The 27,761-nt window shown below is 43.4% G+C and overlaps 1 protein-coding gene across 2 annotated transcripts in view; it reads right to left on the bottom strand.

Moving 5' to 3' along the window:
- Positions 1-27,761, bottom strand: part of DYNC1I1 (dynein cytoplasmic 1 intermediate chain 1) — a 1,604,297-nt gene that overhangs the window by 264,450 nt on the left and 1,312,086 nt on the right. For both annotated transcript variants that reach the window (XM_085630867.1, XM_085630869.1), the window contains exons 13-15: positions 17,173-17,286; positions 13,436-13,569; positions 10,026-10,170 (exon numbers count right to left, since the gene is read on the bottom strand). In XM_085630867.1, coding sequence (XP_085486993.1) covers positions 10,026-10,170; positions 13,436-13,569; positions 17,173-17,286 — 393 coding nt within the window. The remainder of the gene's footprint in view (positions 1-10,025; positions 10,171-13,435; positions 13,570-17,172; positions 17,287-27,761) is intronic.

The raw sequence follows: 27,761 nt of genomic DNA, 5'->3' as shown, positions 1-27,761 counted from the left end.
AGGCAGAGTGGGCCATTTCTTAGTCGCCGGTTTTATAGGTATTGCCTTATTACACAGCACTTACAATAAGGGCAACAACAACCTTAATCAGGCAGCAGAGTAAGGGGCAGTGACTGCTATTTACTCTTTTGTCCAAGCTGCACATCTTTTACAAAGGCCATTAACTGGAAAGGTGGGATCACAGCTGGCAATATTGAAATCCAAATCTGAATATTCAACGTAATTTGGTTTAAGCTGCTCTCTCTTGCATCAAATAACAGACTTTTCAAACCTGAGCACAAATCACATACACAGACATAACCACAGCTGGTGACCCCCTTGGATAACACACGAGGAGCCGAATTCACAGAGATTTGCTATGACCTCCAGCAAGCCAAGAACACACATCTCTTATTCCTGAATTTAATGAGTAAGCCATGAGAACCACAAACTTAAGTCACATCTACAAATATATCAGGCTTTGTGAATCAGACCCTTTAATTACAATGAAAGCAACACAATCTATACAATTTAATTACAAGTTAACTCCATAAAATACATATTGTCATCACAGCTGACCATGATAGCATTTACAACTTGATTGCAACAGAATCCTCATCACTCAAATACACAGGCACACATACTTCAAATAAAACAAAACGACGATAGAAGATTGAATCCCATGGTATACAGTGCAACTACAACTGAAAACCAAAACAGGCTTATTTTCATTATAGCTGAGGCTCCACAACATATACTCCCTAATAAGAGCAGAAAACTCAGATCAAAGACACCGTGATAATAGCTGAAGCCCATGATCTACACAACCTCATTGCAGTTAAACCTTGCGTAATACATCATATTTGATTATATGTGAACCTCCCATGTAATACACCACGTTATTACAGGTCAACCCCCATGAGTACTCAGCTTGATAACAGCACAGACCTACAACATTCAGTAGGTGACTGCAGCTCACCCACCTCTGCATGCAACATAGATATACAAAACGCATAGCATTGACACCTACTAGAAATAGGTTCATAAGTGATCATAAACCTAGCTACATTTAAAGGTATTCTAAACAAGCACTGGCATAGCTAATAGGTCTCGCCTTTGGGACTTTATAAGTTTTGAGTTATGCAGCACAATATCCTTGGTGCAACAACTTCAAGTGTTGCATGGCTAAACACTTATACGGTCCCAAAGGCGAGACCTATTGGCTATGCCAATGCTTGTTTCTCCCGAAGCTAATACCACTATGGACAAAGGAGCCAGCACGGTGCCAATCTTTAAATTATTCTATAAGCACATTATGCATTGGGATTATATAATAAGAGTTTTTTTACATTGAGAAAATAAAAGAAAACTAAATATTCTAATGGGTGTGATGTTATTTCTCCCTTGATAATGGTTAATATGAATACAGGAATCTCAAATTGAAAGCATTTCAGAGACTTCCGGCACCAGTGTTAGAAATACACAACGTTAAATCAAATACAAGTTGAACGGAATCCCAGAGTGATGCTGTCCACATAAATAATTACAGTCTGCAGTACATCGAGGTGCCAAAAATCACCAAGAAATTGCAGCAGATGCATAAAAAAAAGACACAAGAGAGACACTCCCATCTAAACCCCAAGGAACACGTCCAGCCAGCATAGCCAACATTTGAATTTTGTACTTGCTACCTAAACAAAAACAAATGTAAGTGTAATATTTTCACGCTGACTCATAACGCGTCTTAGATCGCCGAGAACTCATGCTATTCAGGGAACGGCCGACGTGAAAGCTCCTTGGCAGGTCCTTCTGCCTGAGTGAGCAGCACCTGCTGAGCTGACCACCCGAGCGCTGCAACGTCTATGCAAATAAAGGGCAGTCTCTGGGCCCAGAGCTTCAAATATGGCTCAACCTATTTGGGAACTTGCGCACAAGGAAGACAATGCCAAGTGTAGACATTTGTAAACGACTCCTCTGTTTAAACAAGCATACGTCATCTTAAATGGCGCAGCAAGGAATAGCAGAATGCAGCAAAATGGAATGCCACATTTTCTTATTACAGTTGATTCGTAATGTCAGAAATAGTCTGTAACGATAAAAACAGAAGCTAGGTGTTCGTGTATGCTTGTTTAAGGTATTCGAAGACCGTACAACATAGTTATGTACAGAATTCCTTTCTTTAAAAGGGTAACTGGTGGACATGCGCCTCAAATACGGATTGTAAAGGAATCCCTAATATAAATGACATTAAAAAGAGAAGAAAAAAAAGGCGGAAATCTAAGTATTTTATTTACAAGCTAGCTATTCACCAGTACATTGACTATTTAGGTCTCGTCCAGGAAGGGCATTCTAATAAAAAAGGTATGCAGAAATAAGCCACCTCTGTTCATTTCTTGCTAGGCAGGGACGGTTTTCTGACACTTTCATTCACTTCGTACTTCTTAAACTGTGTGTGGACTAGAATTCTCGGACTTCCCGTGGCTGGCAATTAATTTTACAATAACAGAAAAACAATTCACAAAATGAACACTGGAGGTCAGTGTTAGCTCTAAGAAAATCTTGGTAACACTCGCAGAGAGACAATATAAATATGCATTCCTTTACTTCGGAAGGTTATAGGTCTTTTTGAAGCAATGTGGGTACCCGTAATCAATGTTTTCATTTCGGTGGGGGAGGGGCAGAGCGAGGCGCTTGGGAGAGCAAGGCTTAATGAGCCATGAAAGCCACATGGCGGCCGCGCGCGTGCACACGCTCGTGAACGCAAGCTTGAGGCCAGGAAAAGATTATGGTAGCACTTTGAAAAGCCACTAACTAAATGTCTCGCAGCGAATGCGCTGGCTCAGCGAGACCTAAAAATTGATGCAATTGCCCCTTTGACCAAATACATTTAACAGTGACTTGGTTAATACATAAACACCTCTGTTTGAATTAGTTGATGTTAGCATCACTATAAAACAGTGGTAGCGGGATAAATCTTTTACAGAAATACAAAATCTGTTTCTGGAAATATTTCGCTTGCAGAACTAAATTCACCACATTTTTGCGAATGTGTTCTGCTAGGTGGAATGCGTGCCAATGCCTTGGAAATTAGTAGTGTTTTCAGAATGTTTTCACCTTCCTGCTCTGCTTGCAAATTCAGAAACCATCACAGTTCCCAATGAACCACCACAAACCAGGGAAATGTCTTATTCTGTGAAAAAATGGATTGTGGCGCATTTTCTATAGAATGAACCGAAACCAAACTGCCAAGGACTATCAAACAGGTCACTAAGGCACTGCAGTGAGAATGAAAAAATTTATTTTTCCGGACGAGATGCTGTTAGATGGAGCAATAGATGGACATCAAGCAACGCTAGATTCTAGTACAGGAAACTGTCACTGACATGCAAGTAAAAAATGTACTTGCATTTCATTTAACACCCCTTTTAGAGCACAAGTATCTGGCAACTAAGCAAAGAAGAACAGGAGTCTCAGGGTTATAAAGTTGATTCAACCAACTCTGTCTGTGGGCATCAGTGTAAATATTGCAAATGATGGAGATGCCCAAATTCTTAACTGCAGGACCCAGACGAGGTACGCGACCCCTTCACTACGGTCACAGCATAGCAGCTCACAAGACACTAAGAGGAAGGAAGTAAGAGTGTTCAAGACCATTGGTATGACCACGAATATCTGCCATTTTGAAAGAGGAATTGTTAGCATGCTGCTCTATAGAAGGCGTTGCAAAAACTGAAAAGTAGAACGATGAATTATGCACTGGGATATAGTTGTAATTTGATTGTCAATTTTTGCATAGGATGAGTACTGAAATATAAAATTATGTCCACTAAGTAGGTTCAGGCTGCTTTAGCTTCAGAAAACATGTGTCCTTCCTGCATGTGTCATCTGTAAATCCGGCTGGAGAGCAGACCAATACTTTGATGCCCCTCTTTACAAAACCTTGACAGAGCAATAGTAGTTTCTATATCGTCCAAAGAGTCCCACTACTAAGTTTGGGGAAGAGTAAAACCTTTTCTGTGTGAACGGTATGTTTTTGCTCTCTCTTGCCACCTTCCCCACCAAAGCAGCACTCTTCATCGCCATAAGAAGTGCTCTTTTTCCCTTAGGCGTCCCTGTCTCTAGACAGCCTCACCACCTTGGTCTCAATAGCAGCCCTAGACTGGTCGTCTCTAAGTACCTCTCTTTCTAAGAATCAAATCACTTCCTCCTCACAGCAATTTTCCTCACTGAAATGTTTTGAACAGTTGGCTGCATAGTTCTGGGGCTCGTTATTGGTCTTCCAATCTCTCTACTTCTAATTAGAAATTAGAGCTATGTTATGAATAAAATGCACGTCTTACGTTCCTGAATGTATTTTGATTTTTGCACAAGTCTGCCAGTTTAGAGGTATTTGCTCCCACCTTTTCTTCTTCCTGTTTCTTTTTTGTCACAAGCCATGGCTGTATGACCTTCATCTTGCTTTGTACCAATGACACAGTGAGTGTTGCCTATATTGTGGGTGTTATTCTGTAGATCTTTGAGCGCTGCTGTCAAAAGAGTTTCTCCATGAGTCAATTCTGTCCCTGCTACACCCACACAGTGGTCAGTATTTGAAGCGGGAGATTTATTATTGCCTTTTTCACCTTGCTCTTAATATCTTTGCCCATGGTCATTACATACTGATCCCTTAGACTCAGAGGTGGCCATACGAGAATAGGGTCAAAGTGCCGAAGGCTGCTCTAGCTTCTCCACCTCCAGTATTGTCAGCAAGGTAAGATACTCAGGGAGAGCTCGAAGCCACTGATCCATGATATTGCAGACATTGTACCGCTGTGGAGAACACCAACACTCTCTTGACGCAGGTGTTCGCCCCACTATGATTGACACTTTTACTGGCTAAGGGTATGGGCAATGCCACAGCTTGCCATATATAAAGAGGGCCTTCAGGAGTTGTTGGGGCTTGAACCCACCAACTCTTTACCATGGGTACGCCACGTAAAAACCTGGCTGACAATTCTGGGACTGGAATCCTTGTGGCTGGATCCAGGCACGATTGCCCAAGCTTCCAATCCTAAACTGAAGCAATGTTTTTGGGATTACATAGCGGCCTTATCCAAATAAATGGCCTGAAGGGCAGTCTGTCTGCCCAGTATCTGGAAGTGAAATCATTTCCATTATAAGAACCACATCTTGACAAAATCTATCTGATTCAGACCAAAACGCATTTATGAAGTTTTGATTTGACACTTTACGATTGAGGAGTTTCTCAAGTAAGTGGGACAAATCCATTGAGCACAGGAATATCTGCACTATGTGCACTGAGAGTGTTGCGGAAACCATAGGCCTTGTTTTATCCTTTTGTTCTGCACACCATTTGACTAGGAAAAGATGGATTCTCCTGGTATGCCTTCCTTTGGGTTTTAGAACTTTTAGACCCGGATTAAGAATAGTACATACAGACACTTTGACCGCCCTTGTGGGCCGAGTACATATTTATATTGTGTGCAGACTAGGAGGAAAAGTGCAGGAATGGATTTGTAATATTATTCATAATTAGTAGTCTTAGTAGACCTTGTACTGTATTAGTTGTATTTATTGATCCATTCTTCATGCAAAGTTTTAATCTGTAGAGATGTTTCCAATTGTTTGTGTTTACTGTCTTATGGTGTGTTTTATGAGGCTCAGCATTGAATAAAATGAATTGATTGATTGCTGTTTTTTCTAAGGGAGGTGCTCCTCGCCCCCACTCCACTTTCCATCCTGCCAATGGATATTATACCACTTCCAACTGTAGCACTGTTTAACTAGGTGACGGAGTGCAGGTGGCAAAATGTCCGCTGGCAAAATAAAAGTGGCACGAAATCCGCGTACCGATTCTGCCGATTCTGCCACATGTCACAGTTAACCTTCATTCAGTGGGTGGCCTGTGAGAAACAATCATCGGCACTCGGTCTAGCTGATAGAGATTTTATCTCCCATGCCCCTCCAGGCCTAGGTCCTCGATGACAAGAGCATCTGGTCTGCTCGAGAACTAGAAGAGGAATGCCCCAGTGGCATAACATTAGCCTCCGCAGCCCCTGTGTTGCGGGGGCCCCGGAGCTCCAGGGGGCTCCTTCCAGCACTGTGTACGGGTGGCTGGTGGGGGACGAGGCCAAGCTCCAGGGATCCCCCTCTGGCATTGTGCATGGGTGGCTGGCCCCTGGCCTGAGAGATCCTTACTGGGTCAAGGGGCGTTGGTGGGGGGGGGCTCTATGTATTTTGCAGCAGTGGAATAACACAGGCGCCCACAGCCCCGAAGTGCGAGGGGGACTCTGAGCTGCAGGAACTAGTACTCTGGCCTGAGAGCTCCTGATTAAATCCAGAGCGAGGGCCCCTCCATGTACCTTGCAGGGGGACCCCCTCAAGTTTTGTTACGCCACTGCTTTGCAGGAGGCCCCCCTCAAGGTTTGTTACGCCAAAACAGCCGGGACCTGTCTTGGGCTTCTGCGGACTATCCGCAAAATCTTCCCTCTCCTACCGCCCGTGTCCAGGAAACTACTAGTTCAGGGCCTCATAATGTTGCGGTTAGACTACAGCAATATGGTCTACCTAGGTGCGCCGGAAGCTACCTTAGCGAGACTGCAAAGAGCCCAGAACGCAGCAGCTCGCCTAATCATGAGCGTACCTCCCAGAGTATCCGCCAAACCCGCTATTAAGGCTCTGCACTGGCTCCCAGTCCGCCAAAGGGTGGAATTTAAAGCCATGTGCACGGCCCATAAACTAATCAATGGATCGGGACCTGCGATTCTCAGCGGCTTGGTCACCCCCTACACAGCACCGAGAGCTCTACGGTCTGAGAACGAGCACCTGGCCAACATCCCCAAATTCAAGAGAACACGTACCGGAGGCCGACGTTTCTCTGTAAAAGCGTCCACTGGTTGGAACTCCCTCCCACGCTCCCTCAGACTGGAGCCCAACTACCTGACGTTCAGGAAAAAACTTAAAACCCTCCTGTTTCCTAAATAAACCCTTCGCCCTTATCCCCCTCAGCAGGTTTTAATCTTCACAGCGCGGGGATGCCCTCGGGTCACCAGGCGCTCTACAAGTTGCTAAAATAAATAAATAAATAAATAAAATACGCCACTGCTTTGCAGGAGCCCCCCCCTCAAGTTTCGTTACGCCACTGCTTTGCAGGAGCCCCCCCTCAAGTTTTGTTACGCCATTGCTTTGCAGGAGCCCCCCCCTCAAGTTTCGTTACGCCACTGCTTTGCAGGAGCCCCCCCCCCCTCAAGTTTCGTTACGCCACTGCTTTGCAGGAGCCCCCCCTCAAGTTTCGTTACGCCACTAGGATGCCCAACTTATTGATCCAAATGACTTCTAGTCTGTTTGTGCCCAAATGGCTGTGAGCTCCAGTAATTGATTCCATTTGTTCCCTCACACCTGCAGGAAAGAGCCATGGTACACGTGTGTTATTCAAGAATACTGTTCTCAGAATATTGTCTCAGACATAAATATATGAACTAATTATAATTTATAAAAAGATTGCCCCATTGGAGTTAAAAATTCTACACCCAATAGGTCGATATTTTTTGTAAACGAAATAGAACATGTTTTTCTGTCTCATGATATTGCCATATATGATAATCTGATTTACACTATTCCACACCTGCAGGGCATGGACTGAATGACTATGCCACAGTCACTCAGAGACAGTATCACAGCCCCCCCCCCGTCTCTGTCAGTCAATGAAAGCCCCAATGCCACCTCCGGATGCACTGGGCTGGCAGGAAAGGAAGCTTAGCGTGAGCTCCAGTGAAAGATGGCCACGTCAGATGTTGACTAGCTCCACCCAGTTAAAGCCATTTTCATAATGTAACACTGTTGGCAAAGGCCAGCACGAGACACTGTGCTTCTGCAATGCTCCCTATTCCACCAGGTGCTTGCAGAAGGTATTATGAGGTCACCGTTTTAGTGAACTCTATATTCAATATCAGCATTTACCAATAGGTCATTGCAACCATACACAAGAAAAAATAGCCAGCTCCCTGTCTGCTGGACTCCCCTTTATTAAACCAGGATGACCACTAGCAAGTTGGACCGCCTCAGCAGAGCGAACAGCATCCTTGCAACAACTGAAAGCACAAGGACATGTTTGTACTTCATCTGTTTCTAGAAGCTTGTGTCCCTCTGCTCAGAGGCTCAATTGTGATTCATTCCTTTATCTCAGGGCCTTAGCAATTGCATGTTCCACAATCATAGGCATCAGGCAAATGTGAGAGTGCAAACTAAGGGAGGGGCAGGGCAATTAGCAGCTGTTAACACCTGCTAGTGTGCGGGCAATAAGAACATTTGTACCCATCTTCCTAGCCTCCCCCAATCCTGGCAGACACGCCGGTCCACTCCCCCTATGTGCTCAATTTTCTGTTTCAAATGCTCACCAACTTCACACCTCTCTACAAGTTTTCCTAAATTAAATGTGGTAATACCAACAACCCCACACCTGGTAAATACCAATACTGCATGATGCAGGATTTTCCAGATGCAGCAGTAGCGCTTTATTCGAAGTTCTGCAATTGAATATTGGGGGGAGCTTCCCCATGGCACTTCAGAAATGTAAATCATTCTGGCCTATCTTCCTTGCTGCCAGGGAACTCTTATTACGACACTACCAGAATTAAATTATCTTTGCTGAGTCTATAAATTGCTATTTTCTTACTAAATGAGTTTTATGCTTACTAAATATTTCAGAGAATGTAAACAGATTTAAAAACAGCGAGACCTTTTCGCAAAGGCAATTTGGAAATTGTAAAGCAGTCCTCCACTATTACCCTTTTATGTACTCTTAAGGGCACTTGCGAATTCATCCCCAAAACCCTTACAATTGAAAAGAAAAGCAATGTTCAGGGAACTTTTATACAGAAAGGACTGGGTGTGACTCTGCAACATTGTTTCCAGGGTATCGTGGCACGTGGCCGGTACCAGGCGCGGCCAGTACAGGTAAGAGCGGTGGGCGGTGCGGCGAGGGGGAAGTCGACGACATACGATGGGATAGGGAAAATAAATAAATAAATAAAACCACTTACTTCGCGCTCGCAGTATCGCCGACTCGGCGTTGTGGTGAGCTCAAGGTGTTTTATTTTAAATGTATTTTATTTTCCCATACCATCATACATCGAGTCCTACCCCGCTCCGCCCTGCCCTACCACTCTTACCTGTACAGGCCACGGATGATGTAAAGGGGCAAAATATGGAAAGGTAGGGACGTATAGATTTTCTCTGCCTAACTACACATCTGTCTACCATGAAGATAAAGACATATCTTCAAGGCAGACAGATGTAGAGTTTAGAATAGTGAATCTGTACTTTCCTCTGTGCACATACCTGTCGATATTCTTCCCTCGCAATTTTGTCCAGTATGTTAGTGTCACGATATTCTTGTACTCGACATTCAAGAAGACAGTCAAAGGACTGTACCCTCTTTACACTTTTACTCAGAGAGTTGAGCGTGTCTAGCCCGATTCACAAAGACATTTAAGAGGGCATAAAAAAGTCCCACTGAAGTTCTGCCTCCAGATGTTTCTGTAAATGCGTTCCACTCCCAGAGCACTCACTACCCCTGGTGCTCCAAATCAAATGAACACAGACACAGACCCGTAAATGAAGCACACACCCTCATTAGACAAAGCCAAACCGGGGCCAATGATTGTGCATTTCTTTGTGTCCGTGTGCGCACGCATCCCATTAAACGGCATCTTTTATTCAACTCGACCAGCAAGGATATATATATATATATATATATATATCTTCTCAAAAAATGATCCCCGACTTTTCGGCTCGAGCTCTTCAGAATGCGGTCTTACAATAACACTCGCGCCCACGCTATGTATAATTTTGCGACTGGTGAAAAATGAAACTGGGCCAAGAATGGAAACAAAGTTTTTACGGCTTCAAAGCTCTCCGGCCAGCACATAACATCTGAAGCGACCAAAAATGTTAACAAATCTGGCTCCGATTAAACCTGAACGTTCACGTTTGAGATAATGAAAGACAAATGTCCACCCTGTGAGCTTTCGGCCCGGACGCCTCACCTTTGTCGTCCACAGCTTGACGGTCCAGTCGAAAGAGGAGGTCAGGAAGAGATGCGAGAAGTCGACGGGCCCCAGCGCCATCTGACAGCTGATGCCAGTCACGGGCCCCTGGTGGCCCTCGAAAATCTCTCCAATGCCAGCCTTGCTGCAGAGGGATTAATAAAAAAGAATGAGTCAATGCAAAGGAATTCTTTCCTCATTTGGCACGCTAAAAGTCAAACCTCTGGTAAAAAGAATAGTCCAATATATTTCCCTGTTATCCTTTGCAGACTCTTTCATAAAGCGTTTTTCCAGCTAGAATTAAGAGTGTATGCATGCGTAAAGTATACTTTTTCAGTCTGCATCGCAATGTAGAAATTAGCTTCCTGGAAGACCCTGATTCTTTGTTAAATTGTTTAAAAAAATGCTAATTTGGGTCTTTTTGCAATAATTCTGCACTGCCATTAGGTGGCAGCCGAAAGAGCCAATCAATCAATCAATGAATTTGTATGGAGCAGGTATCGACAATGAGGGTCTCCACGCCAGTGCTTAGTTTGTAAAATAATAAGTGCCGGGGCTCATTTTCTCAAAAGCTTGTTACCAGTGCTGTCGAATGCGGGGTTGACATTTATGTCAGATACCACCAAATGCTCCCTGTCCCTTTAATATACATATGGCTGGGTACAAACTAGAATGGTATGGTGAGCAAAAAAACAATGGATTTAGGCCCAGATCTCTGTACTGGGGTGAATGTATGACATTGTTCTGCATTCTGTCCATCAATTGTTGTTTTTGCATTTGTCACCCCAAGTGGAACGGGTATGCTCAGATGTGAGTCCCGTGCTCTCCATGCCACTGGAATCAAGCTATCCTGGCTGAAGAGGGGTGAAACCCCGAAACCGTTCCTAGGATGCTTGGTTCCAGTCCAGGGAGGACCTGGCGTGGCAGTTCGGGCTGGACTGTTCCCATGAGGCACAGGGTCAAGACTGATTTGCATATGGCTGGGTTCAAACTGGAACGCCATGGTGAGCGAAAAAACGATGGATTTAGGCCCAGATCTCTGTACTGGGGTGAATGTATGACATTGTTCTGCATTCTGTCCATCAACTGTTGTTTTTGAGTTATGTTGCAGGCGTCAGCCTTGCAGAGCTCAGATTAATAACCCTAATGCATATGTTTCTGACTGAGCATCTATAATCCATGGACGTCAATTTCTCAAAATGTTAGGGATAGGGGAAGTGACATCACATGCCCTTTGACCTATCCACAATAATATCACAAGAAATTACATTACAGAACATCAGGCCCGGTGCATTATAGGAATTGATGTCATTTATCCTTTTACTCTGATGACATGCATAAAATAACCCCACTAAAGAAAATAAAAAACGAAAATAAGTGCAAACTTAAACCATAACCTAAATGTGATTAGCATAATAAAAAAAATGGTTAAACTAAATATACCTATTTTATTCACCAAGCATTTACTAATTAGGTGTCTGCCATATTATGTCAGAGATGCGTCAGTCACAGACCTTAAGGGCAACCAACTATGTGGCAGTCATGCTAAGCCTAATAACAGCTTCAAATGCCAGCCACATGCCCAAGCCCAAATACAATTGGAAAAGTACCTCAGGCACACATTAGTAACAATATAGGCAATATCATTGTACACCTTTCAGAGTCCCAAATAGCGCATAACATGGGCAGCAGCAATGAAAGCTTCCCTCATCACACAAAACAGGGACCGTAACAACACATAGGCTTTTGAACATGACTGTCTTGCCATCCACCTGCAGCATAAAATACTTCAACCCACAAGTTCGTGCTATCAACCCATAGGTCTAGAAATAGCAAAAGTTGGATCGGTAAATAAAAAAAATAAGTAGAAGCAACACAAAGGGCATGGGTGTGGTGAAATGTCACAAAAGATTCAGTTGGGGGAAGCATAAAAAAAGATGGAAGTGGGGAAACAACACAGGTGGGGTAACAACATGGAGAGCATGGATGGCGGGAGGCAACACGGAGAGTGGGGGATGGAAGCAACACGGACATCGCGGTTGGTGTGAAGAAGCAACAGGCAAGAGAGAGCAAGGTGGACTGGACAGGGGAGAATCACATTAGTGAGAAAGCAAAGGGGGAGAAGTACACAAGGGCAAGTGCAACAAGGAAGGAGCGAGGAAGGAGCGAGGGAGAAGCAGGGTGGGAATGCACGATAAGAAAATCTAGCAGTGCCATAAGGGGTGGTCTGGCAGGTCATTGTGTGTGCTGTTTTTCGGGCTGTTTGTGGGCATGTTTAATTGCCTGGTGAACAGGTTTCTACTATTGATATATCTGATATTACCACAAACATTTCTTCCAGCAAGAAAAAATCATGCAGTCTCCCATACCTTGCAAAACACCTAATACAGTTTGGCCCTGATTACGAGTTTGGCCATTGAGGAGTGGACCACCATGCTGGCGGCCCTCTCCTGCACCGCCAAACCAGTGTGCACACCGCCCGCCAGATTACCAGTTTCCTCGTGTCTGGCATTTTTTTTGGGCAAACCCATGGCAATGCCTGTGAAAATGAGTACAGCAATGGGAATGCCAAAAACAGTTCCTGCACACGGGGGGGAACATGTTGTGCCCCTGCATGCATCACCATGCACATGGGCAACAGGGGGCCCTCTAGAGTCCCCTTTGTTTCAGGCCTGCCAGCCTTTTTATGGAGTAAAGACCTCCATGACATCGCTGGTGGTCCTGAAACTTGTAATATGCATGGCAGTGTTGCAGCGGCACCACCAGAATATTGCTGAGCCCCTCACCACCACCAGAGAACGGTGTGCAATGGCGGTCCAACTGCCAAAGTTGTAATTGGGCAGTCCGACCGCCACCCCCGCGAGTCTGACTTATACCTAGGCACTCTGTCTTTTCAATTTACAAATGTGAGCCACATTTTTAACTTTCTATTTAGTTAATGGGGGACCACTTCTATTTTCAGGCGGGGCCCTATTTTCTGTCCCAGTCTGGCCCCGGGGAGAAGCACACGAACAACAGAGAGCAACACCGCGTTCGGAGAGAAGTAAATGAGGAATACAGCTGCAAAAACATAAGCACTCTGGAAGGAGACAAGTAGTGTCTCCATGCACAAGGGGAGGGACAAACACAAGAAGAGCAATGGAAGCCCCGGCAAGCTAAGACATAAAAAGCAAGCATTAGTAAAGCCAACCAATGGTAAACATTGGTGGGCTCTGAGCCCACTGTATGCTGACAATAGGTTTTTGGCCAACAGATAGTTTGTGGTGTCTGGTACGTGAGACCTAAAAATCACCTTGCATGTGGTCAAGCTGTGTAAACTAGTATACGATCCATACAATATTGGTTATTTGGATATCAATGCTATTCGAGAAAATGGCTGCCATACATATGCAGATACAAACAAAAATCACCTTCCGTGTCGGCAGGCAGTGTAAACTGTACCCTCTTCGCAGCCAACAACGAAATTGTTCACGTCCCCTGTTGGGAAGGCCATTCCGGTAACCGCCACTGGCTTGGTTTTATTGTAAACGAGCTCCATGCTTTCCTGCAAAATACATAAACGATTAACTTCCGTATTTCTACGAACAAAGGTGCCATAGATAAATGCGGCAATATCATTTTTCAATGCACAGCAATAGCAGAAGAGAGAGAGAAAAGCCACAAGGTGTGAGGCTGACATTTATACTGTGGCGCTTTCAGACTGGCTGGAATTCATCTGTCTGCCTTGCGCCTTAAGTCAGACAGAGATGACAGGTGAGAATTTAGAAACGAATGGTGCAGAAACTAAAGATAATACCTTAATGGTTACACATGTCAGCCCCAGGCTCTAATAAAACACACAATACCCATATATTTACAAACATTCTTAAAATCCATTGTCTGACGGGAAATGCATGTACTCACAGCCTCAACAAGCACATTTATAAATATGAAAGCCAATCAAAATAAACAGCGGGTATTGTTGGCAGAAGGTGATAGTGTGTGGTAGAAAACCTGGCAGAAGTATCCTCGCTGGCGGAATTCCATGAACCACTTCAGAAATTTAATATTACAGATGAATAATAGAGCAGTACATAGATCTGCTTCTATATAGCCAGAAAGAAACTAAAGACACTTACCTGGCCACTTTTAGTCCACTGGAAAAACACATTTAAAGACAAACCTCGTTAGACAAATGCAACAGTTTTGATTGGATGGGAGTGGGCTGTACAAGTGGCTGAACTGTGAAATTCCTATTTTTCTACCTGTAATGTTTGTGTCCTGTCTAATCTTTCATGCTCAGGTCACCTGCAACTACATGCATCATTTCATGTCCCATGTTATTGCTGGTAGGTATTGCCTCTAAGGGAAATATTGCTGAAGCAGGGTTTGGTTTTTCCCTAGTGCAGTAGTACCCTCACATTTCAAGTTCTGAGGGTAGGAATGGCAAATATTGATGTAATACTGCAAGTTTTCCATTTCTCAAAGAGCAGTCCGGGCATCAAAATAAAAGTGGCCTTCATTAGTGAATCGGATAGCTAAAAAGGTGGTCCATGTTTGCAAAGTAGGATAGCTTTTAACTTGTAAAAAAACACTGTATAAGTATTTTGCAAATTATGTGTAGCGCCCTCCCCAACCCAGGTACATGCCACACATTGAGCTTGGTATTACACGTCTTTATTCCTCAGCTTGTAACTGTTAACTGAACATTCTACCACATGAATTCTATCATCCACATGCATGCACTCACCTCACTGTCCTATGGAGTCAGTCAGGAACCAAAAGGGTCCTGTCATCTCTAACTCACAAGACACTGCATCTCCCCCTTTGTTTTTTTTTATTAAATCTTTTTTATTAAACAAATAACAAAAGACAGTGGCATACAAGTGTAAATTTCTTTCCGCAAGGTACAGTTTAGGTCACAGAATTATAGCAGTTATGTAACATCGTGTTCACACTATTGTTCTGTCTCGGTTCTGGGACTGCTAAGCATTGCTAGTTCTTCCAGGGAGGGGGCCAGTGAGGGCTCACATATATTCCCACGGTATACATTCCACTTAGTCCATAACTGTGTCCATTTTCGGGGACATCCACGGGCCACATACACCGTTTTTTCCCTCGCCATACACCAGTCCATGTCCTGTTTCCAGGCACTGACCTTTGGTGGCGCTGCCGCTCCCCAATTCCTTGCAATGTTCCTTTTGGCGACCATCTGCCCCAATCTCCCCCTTTGTTAAATAAAAAGTACCAATAACACATATACACATTACAACTCTTCAAAATGTCATTTAGATGCTTGAATCAATCACCCAAATCTGGTCATGTGAGGCTGCGGAGAATCCGGAGAAGTACCCATGACTGGCATTGGTGTAGAGACATTGGTACAGTCAATGGGCTCTCTGGATTTTCAGGTGGACAAGTCTCCCTCCTGACATCTAGAGTTGGTGAAGTTTGAGGCAAGTGAATGAAATGTGAAGATTTTCAAGTGATGGACTTGCCAGGGCAGTGAGCAGTCCCCGATGTGTCCTTTACTAGTAAGAACCCTCAGTAGGTCAGTATCAAAAGGAGTATCAGACTTGCATTTCTGTCTCTCCCTGACAGTAACTTGGTATCCTCTATTGAACACAGTGATCTGAGCACAGTGGCGTCTATTTGCATAGGTCTTCCTTTGACATCGGTGAGATGAGTCAGTAGCGCATATTTTATCAATAGATCTCCCATTGGTTCACTGTGGCAATTTGGTGCCTATGGCTCTCCCAAACATTGAGGTGGCAGGGCTTTCACTTGTGGTAGAATGCGGAGGTGACCTGTATGCATGAAGACTGAAGAACTGATTTGAGGTCAAGCTTCTCCAGCATAGCTCGCTGAACAGTCTTCTTGAGGGTGCTCTCAAATCTCTCGACCACACTATTCGCCTGTGGCTTGAGAGGTATGCTTTCTGATGCTTCACATTTAGATGAGTGAGAAAATCTTTAAATCCTCGACTATTGAAAGGTGGGCCATTGTCAGAACACCCTATGTTAAAAACATACCTTCTAATCTCTCAATGAATCTCTCATGAGTAGTTGACTACAGACGACAAGGGGAAAACAGGAATATTCATCACCAATTAATAGTAGATGATGTCCATTGTCATGTGCGTTTACGCAACTGTGGTCCAGTGCAAGTCTGCCACAAAGGGTATTTTGGTCCCTTTCATGATATACTAATATTGGTTCTTAGCTTTCACTCTGTTATTATGGAGTGATTTGGGTTTCTGTATAAGCATTGATCCCTCCATCCAATTTGTTTAATTTGTATGGCATCTTACTCATTTAGTTTTCTCTTAATATAGAACTTGGTTTAAAAACAATAAGTTATTTATTTCTTAACTGGTGTTATTGTAAATGTATCACACATTTATATTCCAAACACCTTGATGCCTGATCCACGATACAAACGATGGATCATCATCCAATCAACCTGCTTACATTTCAGGAATCAATTGTTTGGGTGTGGTGGGACCTCAGCCTCTTTCCTGCATAGCTTAAAAACAGACTCCTATAAATCCTTTGTTGTATTCTAAAGGGTATCTATTTAAATCTAATATTTGTAGATCTATATTTTATAATAATTTTTTCCCAAAATTCAGTGACGGCTAAATTCAACTCTACATTGCCTTGCTACTTTTTTCAATAAGGAACAATGATAATACTACCAACGATTAAGAGTGTCATACAATCCATAAAAACTTTTCCTGGCGCCCTCTGCAACATCGAAATCCTTTTCAAGCTCTCACAGATTGACAGCCATTTGTTGAAGAGAGACCATTTTTCTCTAACATTAAGTACAATCTAGAATGCACCCTAAATTGATCTCAATGTCTTGAAGCAAATCTCTCTTACATTTTCGGATTTAATCTGTCCCTTTTTGAAGAGGCCCTCCAGTTTGTTCCCAGACTATTATATATGCCACAATTCACTTCTTAGAGCTACAATCGGCAATATCTACAGTTCAGGACAGTATGGCACAGAGTCTTAAAATATAATGATTGCTAAATTTTTGGCAAAAAAAAGATACAAAAGAAGCTATTTTTTAAAGGGGATTCTGTTTATTTCACAAATGGTCCATGAGTCTCTAGACTAAACTTGTAAGTCAGATTTTCTTGTGGCAGTGATATCAGACGTACCTGTGGTGTTGAAAGCATATCTAAGCTCCAAGAACACATTTTTCCATCGGTTGATACTGTAATGAGGTTATGGGCATTTTGTGTTCCAACTACATTTACACAATAAACTGGATGCTGAAAAAAAGAAGGGCAATGATCAGACAAAACTAAAACAGGGATTTGCAAAGTTACATAAAATTTTGTTACATCACTTAAAAACATTGATTCATAGCCTGCTTAAATTGATGTAGGAAGTTATTTTGTACAACCATTTACTGCCTATTTGTAACTTTACATATACGTCATACATTTATATTCAAACAACCAGCATATTTTGAAAAGCAAGAATTAGCTGTAAAAGTGACAGAGATGGAGAAAGTTAACAACCAGATTTGGGGCCAGATGTAGAAAGGCATTTTATGGTCCCAAAGCCTGAAATTCATAAAATCACAGGGTTTGCGAATGCAAAATACTATTTTCAAGTGTTTTGTTATGTTATTGGCATTTGTATCGCGCACGGCTACTCAAGAGTGTCCCGGCGCGGAAGCCATCTGAAAAGCAGTGAAACTGAAAGTGGCGCAGCTTAACAAAAAAAACAGTCTTTAGTTGCTTCTTAAACAAGCTGAGGTCTTGGATGTTCCGTAATTCAAAAGGTAGGGCATTCCAGGCTACTGCGGCCTTAAAAGATAGAGAGCTGCCCCCCCATTCTAGTAAGGAGAAAGTGGGGAACCACTACTAGACGCTGCGCAGCTGAGCGCAATTGTCTCCTGGGCTCGTAGAAGCTAAAGCGTCTCCTAAGATAGGGTGGCCCGATCCAAGCAGAGCTCCATGAGCGAGAAGGAGGGCTTTGAACTGAACACGTTGGGCCACAGGAAGCCAATGTAGGTCCCGAAGGTGTTGTTTCATACTAGATCTTCCAGGAATGCCAAGCAGAACTCTAGCAGCAGCTTCTTGTATTGTTTGTAGTTTTTTTAGCTGATAGCCGGGCAAGCCGATGTACAATGCATTGACATAGTCAATGCGTGACAGGAAGAGGGCTTGTGTCACCATTTCCTTAGCTGGTCTGGGGAGCAGAGGAAGGAACTTTGAGCGATTTCAGTGTGCCGAAGCACATGCCAGCAAGTCTCTTTATCTGTGGGGAGAACCGGAGGTCCTCACCGAACCACACCCCTCAAATTCTTAGCCGGGTTGCCAATAGACTTTGGCAGGGGGAACTCTGTAGGCCAGAGTGCCTCCCTAAAATGAGGGGGAAAGGAGCCCATACAGAAGTATCTCCGACTTGTCCTCATTGCACTTAAGCTGCGAAAGTGCAAGCCATTTAAAAATGGCTGAAAGACAGTTTTTAGCTTGGTCGTTTTTCTTTCAGGTAAACAGGAGCTGAGTATCATCAGCATAAGCTATGATCTTAGCTCTCAATTCCTCTGCTAAATAGATCAGGGGAGTAACGTAAAGATTAAAGAGTAGGGGACTCAAAGTAGAGCTCTGTGGAACACCCGTGGTCACCCTTCTGGGAGACGAGGAGAACGGCGGCAGCCATACCTGCTGAGTTCTATCCTCAAGAAATGATTTGAGCCAACCCCAAGCTAGACCAGATACACCAATACTTGAAAGGCCAGCAAGTAATTGACGGTGGGGCACCGTATCGAAGGCGGCAGAGAGATCCAGCAAAATCAGGGCCGCTCTGCCGTCAGCATCCAAACATTCTCTTATCGCCTCCGATATTTTGACAAGGACCGTCTCAGTGCTATACGTTGCCCTAAATCCCGATTGGGCAGGATGAATGGCTCCGGATGTCTCAACAAAGGTGATCAACTGTTTGTAGACTGCTTTCTCACACACCTTTGCCACAGCCGGGAGAAGAGATATGGGTCGGTAGATAGCTGGTGTGTTAGGGTCTAGGGAAGCCCTTTTTAATAACGGTAGTAGTTTAGCCTTCTTCCACTCAGGTGGAACTGTGGCAGTCTGAAGTGACATGCTTATAATAGTGTTAACTTCCGCTTTAACCACCTCGGCTGCCGCCGCTAGCAGCCTTGCCAAACATGGGTCAGCCGGGGAACCGGATTTCCAGGATTTAAGGATAGTCAGATTCGAGCCAATAGGAGAGAACTCACACGGGGGGAGACAAAAGGATTGGAAGCTGGAAAATTCCTACAGGAGGACTCTGCCTGCCCAGGTGCACTAGACTCAAAGTTGTCCTGGATCTCCTGAATCTAATCAATAAAGAAACAAGACAGCTTTTCGCACCATGCCGCAGAGGCCAGGAGTTCATAAACTCTGAACGAAATTTCCTTGGAGTTGTTTTTGGACATAGCGATCCGTTCCGTGTAGGAGCTGCTTTTAGCCTCCCTAATAGCAGTGTAGTATTCTCTCTGGGCCTTCCTTAAGGCTGTTTTAGCCAGAGGGCAGTAGGCCGGTCTCCAGTTACGTTCTAGTTTTTTACAGAACTGTTTTAACTCCTTAAGCTTGCTGGAGTACCAAGGTTTCGAAGGGACGTTTCTTGCTCGCTTATTAGTGAGAGGCGGGAGATAGGTATTCAACTGCCTGAGAGATCCAGTTAGAGAGACTCTCTAGAGCGCCGTCCAGATTTATAGCAGCGGTGGGGCGTGTGTCTAACAGAACCCTACACAAAGCAGAAGAGTCAATTCTTGGAGAGGGTCTATTTTGGGATGTCCCTTGTTGGAATGCGGCCTCTGAATGGTCCATGAGAATTGGATCAAAAATTGATCTGAATAGGCTATTTGGAGAGGTTCTTTGACCCTTAAAGGAAAGTTGGAACAGACCAAGTCTAAAATATGCCCCCCACTATGTGACGGAGAGCTAATCCATTGAGTGAGTTGGGCCAAGTTAAGAGAGTCACATAAGTACTTCGCATCGCTTGCCTCCACTCGATCCCAATGAATATTAAAGTCTCCAAGGAGTAGGAAGTTCGAGAAACGCAAAGCCCTGGGGACAATTACCTCATCCAGAGCTTTCAAAAAAAGCTCCCGTTGGGTCAGGGGGTCTATACACCAATGTGTCACCCAGTGTAAAATGGGGGGAAATGATGATGGAAAAATCAAGTGCCTCACCGTCACCAATAACCTGAGACTCCTCTCAGGTGAAGACCCAGGTGTCCCTAAACACCACCGCTATTCCTCAACCTCTACCCACTTTACGGTCCGCCCTGGCTATTTTGTACCCCCTAGGTATAGCCAGCTCAATAGCTGGGGTAGAAGACTCATTGAGTCATGTCTCAGTCACAAAGAGTAAATCCAGCTGCTCATCTGATAGTAGGTCAAATATATCCAAGTGTATTAAACATATTTCACAATGTGGACAAACCTTTCCGAATCACAAAAGATGTTTTGAGACTCATTTTGTACTGCAATTAGAAGCGGAAGTAAAATGGGCATTACCTCTGCAGCGTCGTTCCAAGCCTACACACACAGTTTAGTATAACACATCTTTAGTCCTCAGTGTGTAACTGCGAAACCAAATTTCCACACATCACTATTTTCACCACACCCGAACACTTACGTCATAGTTCTACGGAGTCCATCATGGGCCAAAAGCGTATCGTCATTGCTAACTCACAAGACACCACATCTCCCCCTTTGTTAAATAAAAAATACATTTTTTACAGACATATATATATATATATATACACACATACCTTACAACTCCTCTATAAGTTTTCTTGGAGCTCTGACTAAATTCCCAGATCTTGTCCTTTGAAGCTGGGAAGAGAGAAGAGAAGCGTCCCTGACTGGCACTGGTGATGTGGAGACAGATGCAGTCAAGGCGCTCTCTACAGTCTCAAGCTAATCAGTCTCATCTGTGACTTCAGGTACTAGCGAATGATGATACAGATGCCTGAAGTGTGTAGAATCTTGCATAATGGACTTTCCAGGACAGTAAGTAGTCACCATGTGTCCTTTTCTAGTCACTACTTTGAAGGGTTCAGCATCAAAGGGAACATCAGATTTGCTTATTCTCGGTTGTTGCACCAATACTCTATCACCTTTATTGAAAGTAATGTTTTTGGCACATCGACGCATGGCCGCATATACTTTCATCTTTTGGTTACAGCACGAGTCTGTTTCACGAAGTTCACCATCTGTTATAGATCTTCTGTTGGTCCATTATAGTAGTTTGGTTGACATGGCTCTGCCGAACATTAGGGTGGCAGGACTTATGTCTGCTGAGTGAGGAGTCGACCGGTAAGCTCAAAGAGCAGCATGGAGAGTGGACTTTAAATCAAGCTTCTCCAATGTAGCATACTGGACAGTCTTTTTATGTGTGCTCATAACGTATTCGACAACACCATTTGCTTGTGGCCAAAGAAATGTGCAATTCTGATGCTTCACATTGAGAAGATTAATAAAGTTTATGAATCCTCAATTGTTGAATGGTGAGCCATTGTCAGACTTTACAATTGAAGAAACACCCATATTGCACTAATGCCATCTAAACTCTCGATGACTCTTTCTTGGGTTGTAGATGAGAGTGCTCCTACCATTGGAAAACAGGAATATTCATTGATGACCACCATCAGGTGATGTCCATTGTCAAGAGGACCAAAGATATCAGCTGCAGTTCTCTCCCATACATGTTTTGGTATAAATCAGACATATTGAAGCCATGTTAAGTGGTTTTGGGAGATAAGCAATTGCACAAATGTCAGAACTTCCACTCTTGTCAAGATAAGGAAACTAAACTCATTCTTGGAAAGCTTGTTTAGTGGCAACAATTCAACAATGTCCTTCATGGGCCATTTCAATCACTTGTTGTCACATACTCAGGTATGACAATTCTTAAACCTCGTAAGACAATACCTTCTTGAGTAAAGGATATTTCATCTTTCACATTTTTGCACTTTTGATATTCATTGTCACGTGTGAGAGATTGAATGTGCTGTTTATAGGATTGATGTCTACTGTAGGGGCATGTGTTCGACCGCAGTGTCAGTTTCAAATCCTGGTGGGTCCACTCAGCCTTTCATCCTTCTGAGGTCGATAAAATTAGTACTATTGAGTTGGGTAACAATAAACATCTGCTATTCAGTGCCAAGATACCCCTGGGTGAATGTGTGCTTTACAAATACACATTATCTTATGTGCAATAATGTCTTTTAGCATCAACATGTCACTATCTTTGCTCGTTGCAGCAATGATTAGTTCTAATGAAACAGCTATATATTTATTGGAACTGACAATGAAGTTAATGCAGGCTTTGTCACTTTGGAAGAGTTAACTAGGCACTGTACGGACACTTGTGAAAAGTAGTCAGCAGGGTTTTGATTAAGGGTGGGTGACCATTTCTGTTCCGCTCGCGGAAATTGCGAAAATTCAACATTTCCGCGTTCTGCGCGGAACGCGAAAATGACGAAACTTCCGCGATCCGCGAGGGAACGGAAATTGTCACCTAGGCAGATGTGCTGCTGTCTCCCCATATTTACCATCAGCAATTTGCTGTCATCCTTGATGGAGCTCTATGCATCCAGGAGTTTCTCGAGTGCAATCCCCGTGTAGTTCCTGATACCAGGAGGTTCTGTCTCCTCATCTACTGCTCCGATCCATCTCTGGCCCTTTATAAACAAGAGGCATGTGAACTGAATGGAAGCCCTGCCCGTTTGGCCCCACCCCACATACCAGTGGTGTGCAACGTCTTCCCGGCCTTTTCCCCAGTATGATGGACAGCTCACTCGAGGGACCCCGGCGCCCGTTGGCGCGGTGGCAACGTTACAGACACACATGGTCGCTGTAGACAACTCTTCTGGCCCTTTACGCAGCTGTAGTGTAGGAAAAGCACATACATTTACCCAACGAGGTAGCACTTACTGATTAGCCAGTAGAAAGTACTCCAGTTGAGTAGAGGTATTACACAAAACGGTGGCATCTTCTTGGGCGCCCGTTGGCGCGGTGGCAACATTACAGACACACATGGTCGCTGTAGACAACTCTTCTGGCCCTTTATGCAGCTGTAGTGTAGGAAAAGCACATACATTTACCCAACGAGGTAGCACTTACTGATTAGCCAGTAGAAAGTACTCCAGTTGAGTAGAGGTATTGCACAAAACGGTGGCATCTTCTTGGGTAAATATGCAGGGCAGGATTCATTCTGGCACGATGCTCCTGTCACAAAAATTAAACCCCAACAGGAAGCACTTTTATTTGACCTTCAACTCGGGCACCTGCTTTATTTATATCTGTAAGTCTTACAGATATAATTATAAATAAAGCAGGTGCCCGAGTTGAAGGTGAAATTCAGTAACGCATTAATCAGCACATCAAAATCTCCGCGATCATGCGAAATTTCACGTGATCGCGAAGATGTTTTGCCATTTCGCGAATGGCACTTTGGCTAATTCCGCCCACCCTTAGTTTTGATCTTTCTCTGGTCAGGGCACGATCATGTAGTCATATTTCTGTAGTTGCAAACGCCCAAATGTTAAATTCTAGGCAGCATCTTGGGTTTTGGGTTGCCCAAGATCGTAAGCAATGTTTGATTATCTGTTACAAGAGAGAAAGGTTCTCCATATAGGAATAAATAGAAATGTTCACAAGCCCACACCACTTCTAAACTTTCTTTCCCTGGTTTTGAACAGGCGCGTTCAGCTTGTGACAAACGTCTGCTTGCATATGCCACAATATGCCTTCGAGCATTTGGGTGTCACTGTGTTGGGCAAGGATCGCGCCCAACCCAACTGGGCTTGCATCAATAACAACCTCTGTATGGCACATTGGATCAAAGTAGGCCATTTCAGTGGCGCTCTTAATTGCATGCTTGATTTTCTTAAAACTTTGTTCACATTTGTGTGACTAGTAAAGTGAAGCATTTCTTTTGGTTACGTTTCTTAAATTACCAGTTACTGTGGTAAAATCACATATGTATCTGGAACAATAACTGGCCATGCCAAGGAATGAACGTAACATGGTAACATCTTGCAGGGGGATTGGTGGCTGACAAAGCTTGTACTTTAGCTGGATCCGGTGTCATGCCCCCATCAGAAAAGATCTAGCCAATCAATTTGTGTTTTGTTTTGTGGACCTCACATTCCACAGCATTCAAACTTAAAACCTGCATTAGCAAGTAAATGACACACTTATGTTCCTTTTGTGTAGCTCTGATATGTAATATGTCATCACTGTAAGTGAAGACATTCATGACGGGTTGTATGATACGTCAAATGACATCTTGAAAAAGTTCGGCAGCTGACGACACACCAAAATGTGATTGCTTATATCTGAACAAACCAATATGGGTAGAAAAGGTAGTAATGTATCTACAATTTTCTTCGAGTTCCAATTGATTATACCCTTTGTTCACGTCACAGCTAGAGAAGACATTGGCACCATTTAGCTGTGTGTTCATGTTCGCAATGTGAGGATTGATGTCGTTCTCTTTCAATTGCCTTGTTGGCTTCACGCATATCAACACAGATTTGTACAGCTCCTTCCCTGTCTTTTTTGGGCACTACCACAATAGGCAAAACCCACAGAGTTGGACCAGTAGATTGCTCAATGATATCATGTTTTAGTAACTTATCAAGCTCTTTCTCAAAAGTTTCTTGTAAATGAAATGCAAATTAGTCTATGTATTTGGGCAACAGGATGAACATTCTCATTGATATGCAGTTGCACTTTCATGGTCTTAAGTTTTCCCAATCCACGAAACAATGACAGGAAGTCACTTACTATTTCACGGTGAGCATTCATGTTGTAGTTCACAGATTTCAGTCCCATATCAGCACAGTAACTTGCAGGAAATGAATGGATGCTTGTACTTTTGTCCTTTTGTGTTTCATGGTTGCTACAAATGAACCTTGACTCTTTAATGGCGGTGATGCAGCCCATGTATACACTTTACTCTCCGATAGTATAAGACAGGGCAATGGAGACAGTTCATTGTATTTCTCCTCAGGCATGATGCTGATTGATGCACCACTGTCAATAATAAAAAGTATGGAGCAACTGTTTACTTTTAGTGTAAATATAGGACAATGGTTGAATGACTTTTGTGATTTTACCTGCGGGCTTTTCTTTGACTCAAATTCTTCTTGGCATGTGTTCAGTCCCACATATGCACGCTTTTCTGAGGTAAACATCGACATCCGTCTTCCTCACTGTTGCTTGACAATGAAACTGAAGAACTCTTGGATGAATATTTAGATGACGATCGACTTCATTTAGTGTCGATTGGGTGTGTGTTGAAAGTCACTTTCGGAACATTCGGGCGTCCATTTTGTTTTTTATGCGTGACGCACTTAGCTTTAGCTTGCCTTGCAAACTGTTACAAAATGGTTTTCTTTCCCACAGCCTTTGCAAACTTGTCCAGTGATGGGACATTTACCTTCATATAGAAATGAAAATCACATCTAAAGCACAGTTTCTTTTTCGTTCAAGATATGACTTTGTATCCGCAAGCTTTGTTTTCCTGCTTACTTTTCATGTTCATGACTGTGACTGACTCATTCTGGGCACCTCTGGCCTCCATGTCAGCAGCTTGTCGATCAGCCCATTACTCAGCTCTGGCAGCCATGAGAATACGCTCCAGATGAAGTTAGGGTTTCTCTCAGCATTCGACGTTTGAATGAATCTGACAGACATCCGTCGATAACTCAGAGACATACAGCTTCTTCATCATTGCATTAACTGAACTTACAGTGTTTGATGAGCAAATAAAGTCTCACAACAAATTTGTTGATTGTTTCACCAGCTTTCTCTTGTTCCTGACTTCAAATATATCTTTTGTTATCAACATTCGGTATTGGATTGAAATTAAGATTTAACGCTTCTTTGATATGACGGTATGTGACTTCGTCAGTTTGCGTCAGTTTCTTTATTACCTCTTTTACTCTTTCACCAGCGAGGTTTTCAAAGAATTTGACAATCTTTTTGTCATCTGTTTTTTCCAGTGCATCGATATAATCATCAAATGTTTCTATTCAGGCAGCCCATCAGTCACCATATTTCGGCTTTTTAACAGTATCAAATGGAGGTTGTAGTTTTAGGAAGGTGGCGGCTGCATAAACAGTTGTGGACCTTACTGATGTTGAGAGTCTGTAATGCTCACCTGGACTTGCACCATTCATACCATGAGCTTGCTTCAGGGTTGTTATGGCTAGTCAGAATGGATAAAACTTCTTTTCACGTGGCCATCAGAGCTTTTCAACTCTTTAAGGACTTTTGAGTTGTGCGGGACGCACCTTGCACTTCCGATGGTGTCCGCTTCAGGGTTCAACAGGTTCATATTCACAACCCGGGGTATTCTACTTGGGTCACGGTGCCCACAGTGGTGGTATGATGACTCTCTTTAGTTAGCTTTTGGTAAGTAACGCAATAATTTCTCAACCTGGTTTTCCCTGCCTTTAGCGCTTTTCTGTATTTGGCTTTCTAGCCGATAGCGCTTTATTGCTCTTCTCCATTGCTGCTTCTAGAACTTCTCTGTACCCGGTGGTTGCTGCCTTTAACGTTAACATTCTGTATGTCTTATGGCTCTGTGCAGTGAGGTGGCGCTGTACCTCTTTCGCGGCCTTAAAAGCAAGTTTCTGGCGAACAATGAGTAAACTTCTCAGTGAGGCTTTCGTTACCTTCAAATAATTCAACATGGCTGGAGTGGCACTCTGACCCCACATACTACCAAACATAGATCTTCACTTCGACTGAGACACATGTGGCACACACGACCAGTTTGCTGGAGCACGGCACTGTATCTTTGTGTTACGTATCCTCTATCTCGTTGCCAGTTGCAGAGTCCTCCCCAGCCTGGGTACTCATAAATCTATGTGCCACACACAGAGCTTATTATTACACATATTTATTCCTCAGCGTGTAACTGTGAATACAACACTCTAAACATGAACTTTACTTACTACATCCGAACACTTACGTCTTAGTTCTATGGAATCCATAAGGAACCAAAAGGGTACAGTCATCACTAACTCACAAGACACTACAACCTCCGATTTACGATTTGCAATGAGATCTATCAATCGTTTGTGACCACAAGTGTGTTTGCAAACAGTTGAAAAGTTAAACAATGCAAAAGTAAATGGTTTTAAAGTACACTTTAAGCATGCTTCAAAACCATTTGTTTTTACATTGTTTATTTAGAAGTGCTGCAAGTGGGAATGTGAATGGCAGGTTCCCAGCAACAAAACTATCCCCCACGGAAGTGAAACTGCCACTATCCAGCTAGCCCACTAAAACATGCTATAGCTAGTCTGGCCCTGCCTCTGCTAACAGGTACTCCATTGTTGTCCGAGGACTAGGAAACTTACAGGAGGAAGGTGTTTCAACCAGGGCACAGGATCCTAAAATTGAATATGTTACAATGCTCAGTAATCCACTCTTTTTGAATTCATCTTTTCTTAGAAAGCCACAAAAGGCTAATCTTCACACAGTGAAAAGAGCTTGGGTAGCCCTGAAGGAATCTCGGGCTAAGTATATTGTGGACTTTTAAGATGAATAATGGATATTAGATATGAATATGGATTAATGAGGGATATCTTGACTAGCCATTTTCCTAGAACAGTGTCAACACTCCTCTCTCTAGACTCAAGATGAACCTGTAGGGTAAAACCTCCAAAGAGGCAAAGGACAAATTCCAGGTTAGGGACTGCCCAGAGG

This window comes from Triturus cristatus, chromosome 10 (assembly GCF_964204655.1).
Source record: "Triturus cristatus chromosome 10, aTriCri1.1, whole genome shotgun sequence".
NCBI classification, from domain to species: domain Eukaryota; kingdom Metazoa; phylum Chordata; class Amphibia; order Caudata; family Salamandridae; genus Triturus; species Triturus cristatus.
The sequence above is the reverse complement of the archived record's forward strand: the minus strand, read 5'-3'. Positions and strand labels throughout refer to the sequence as shown.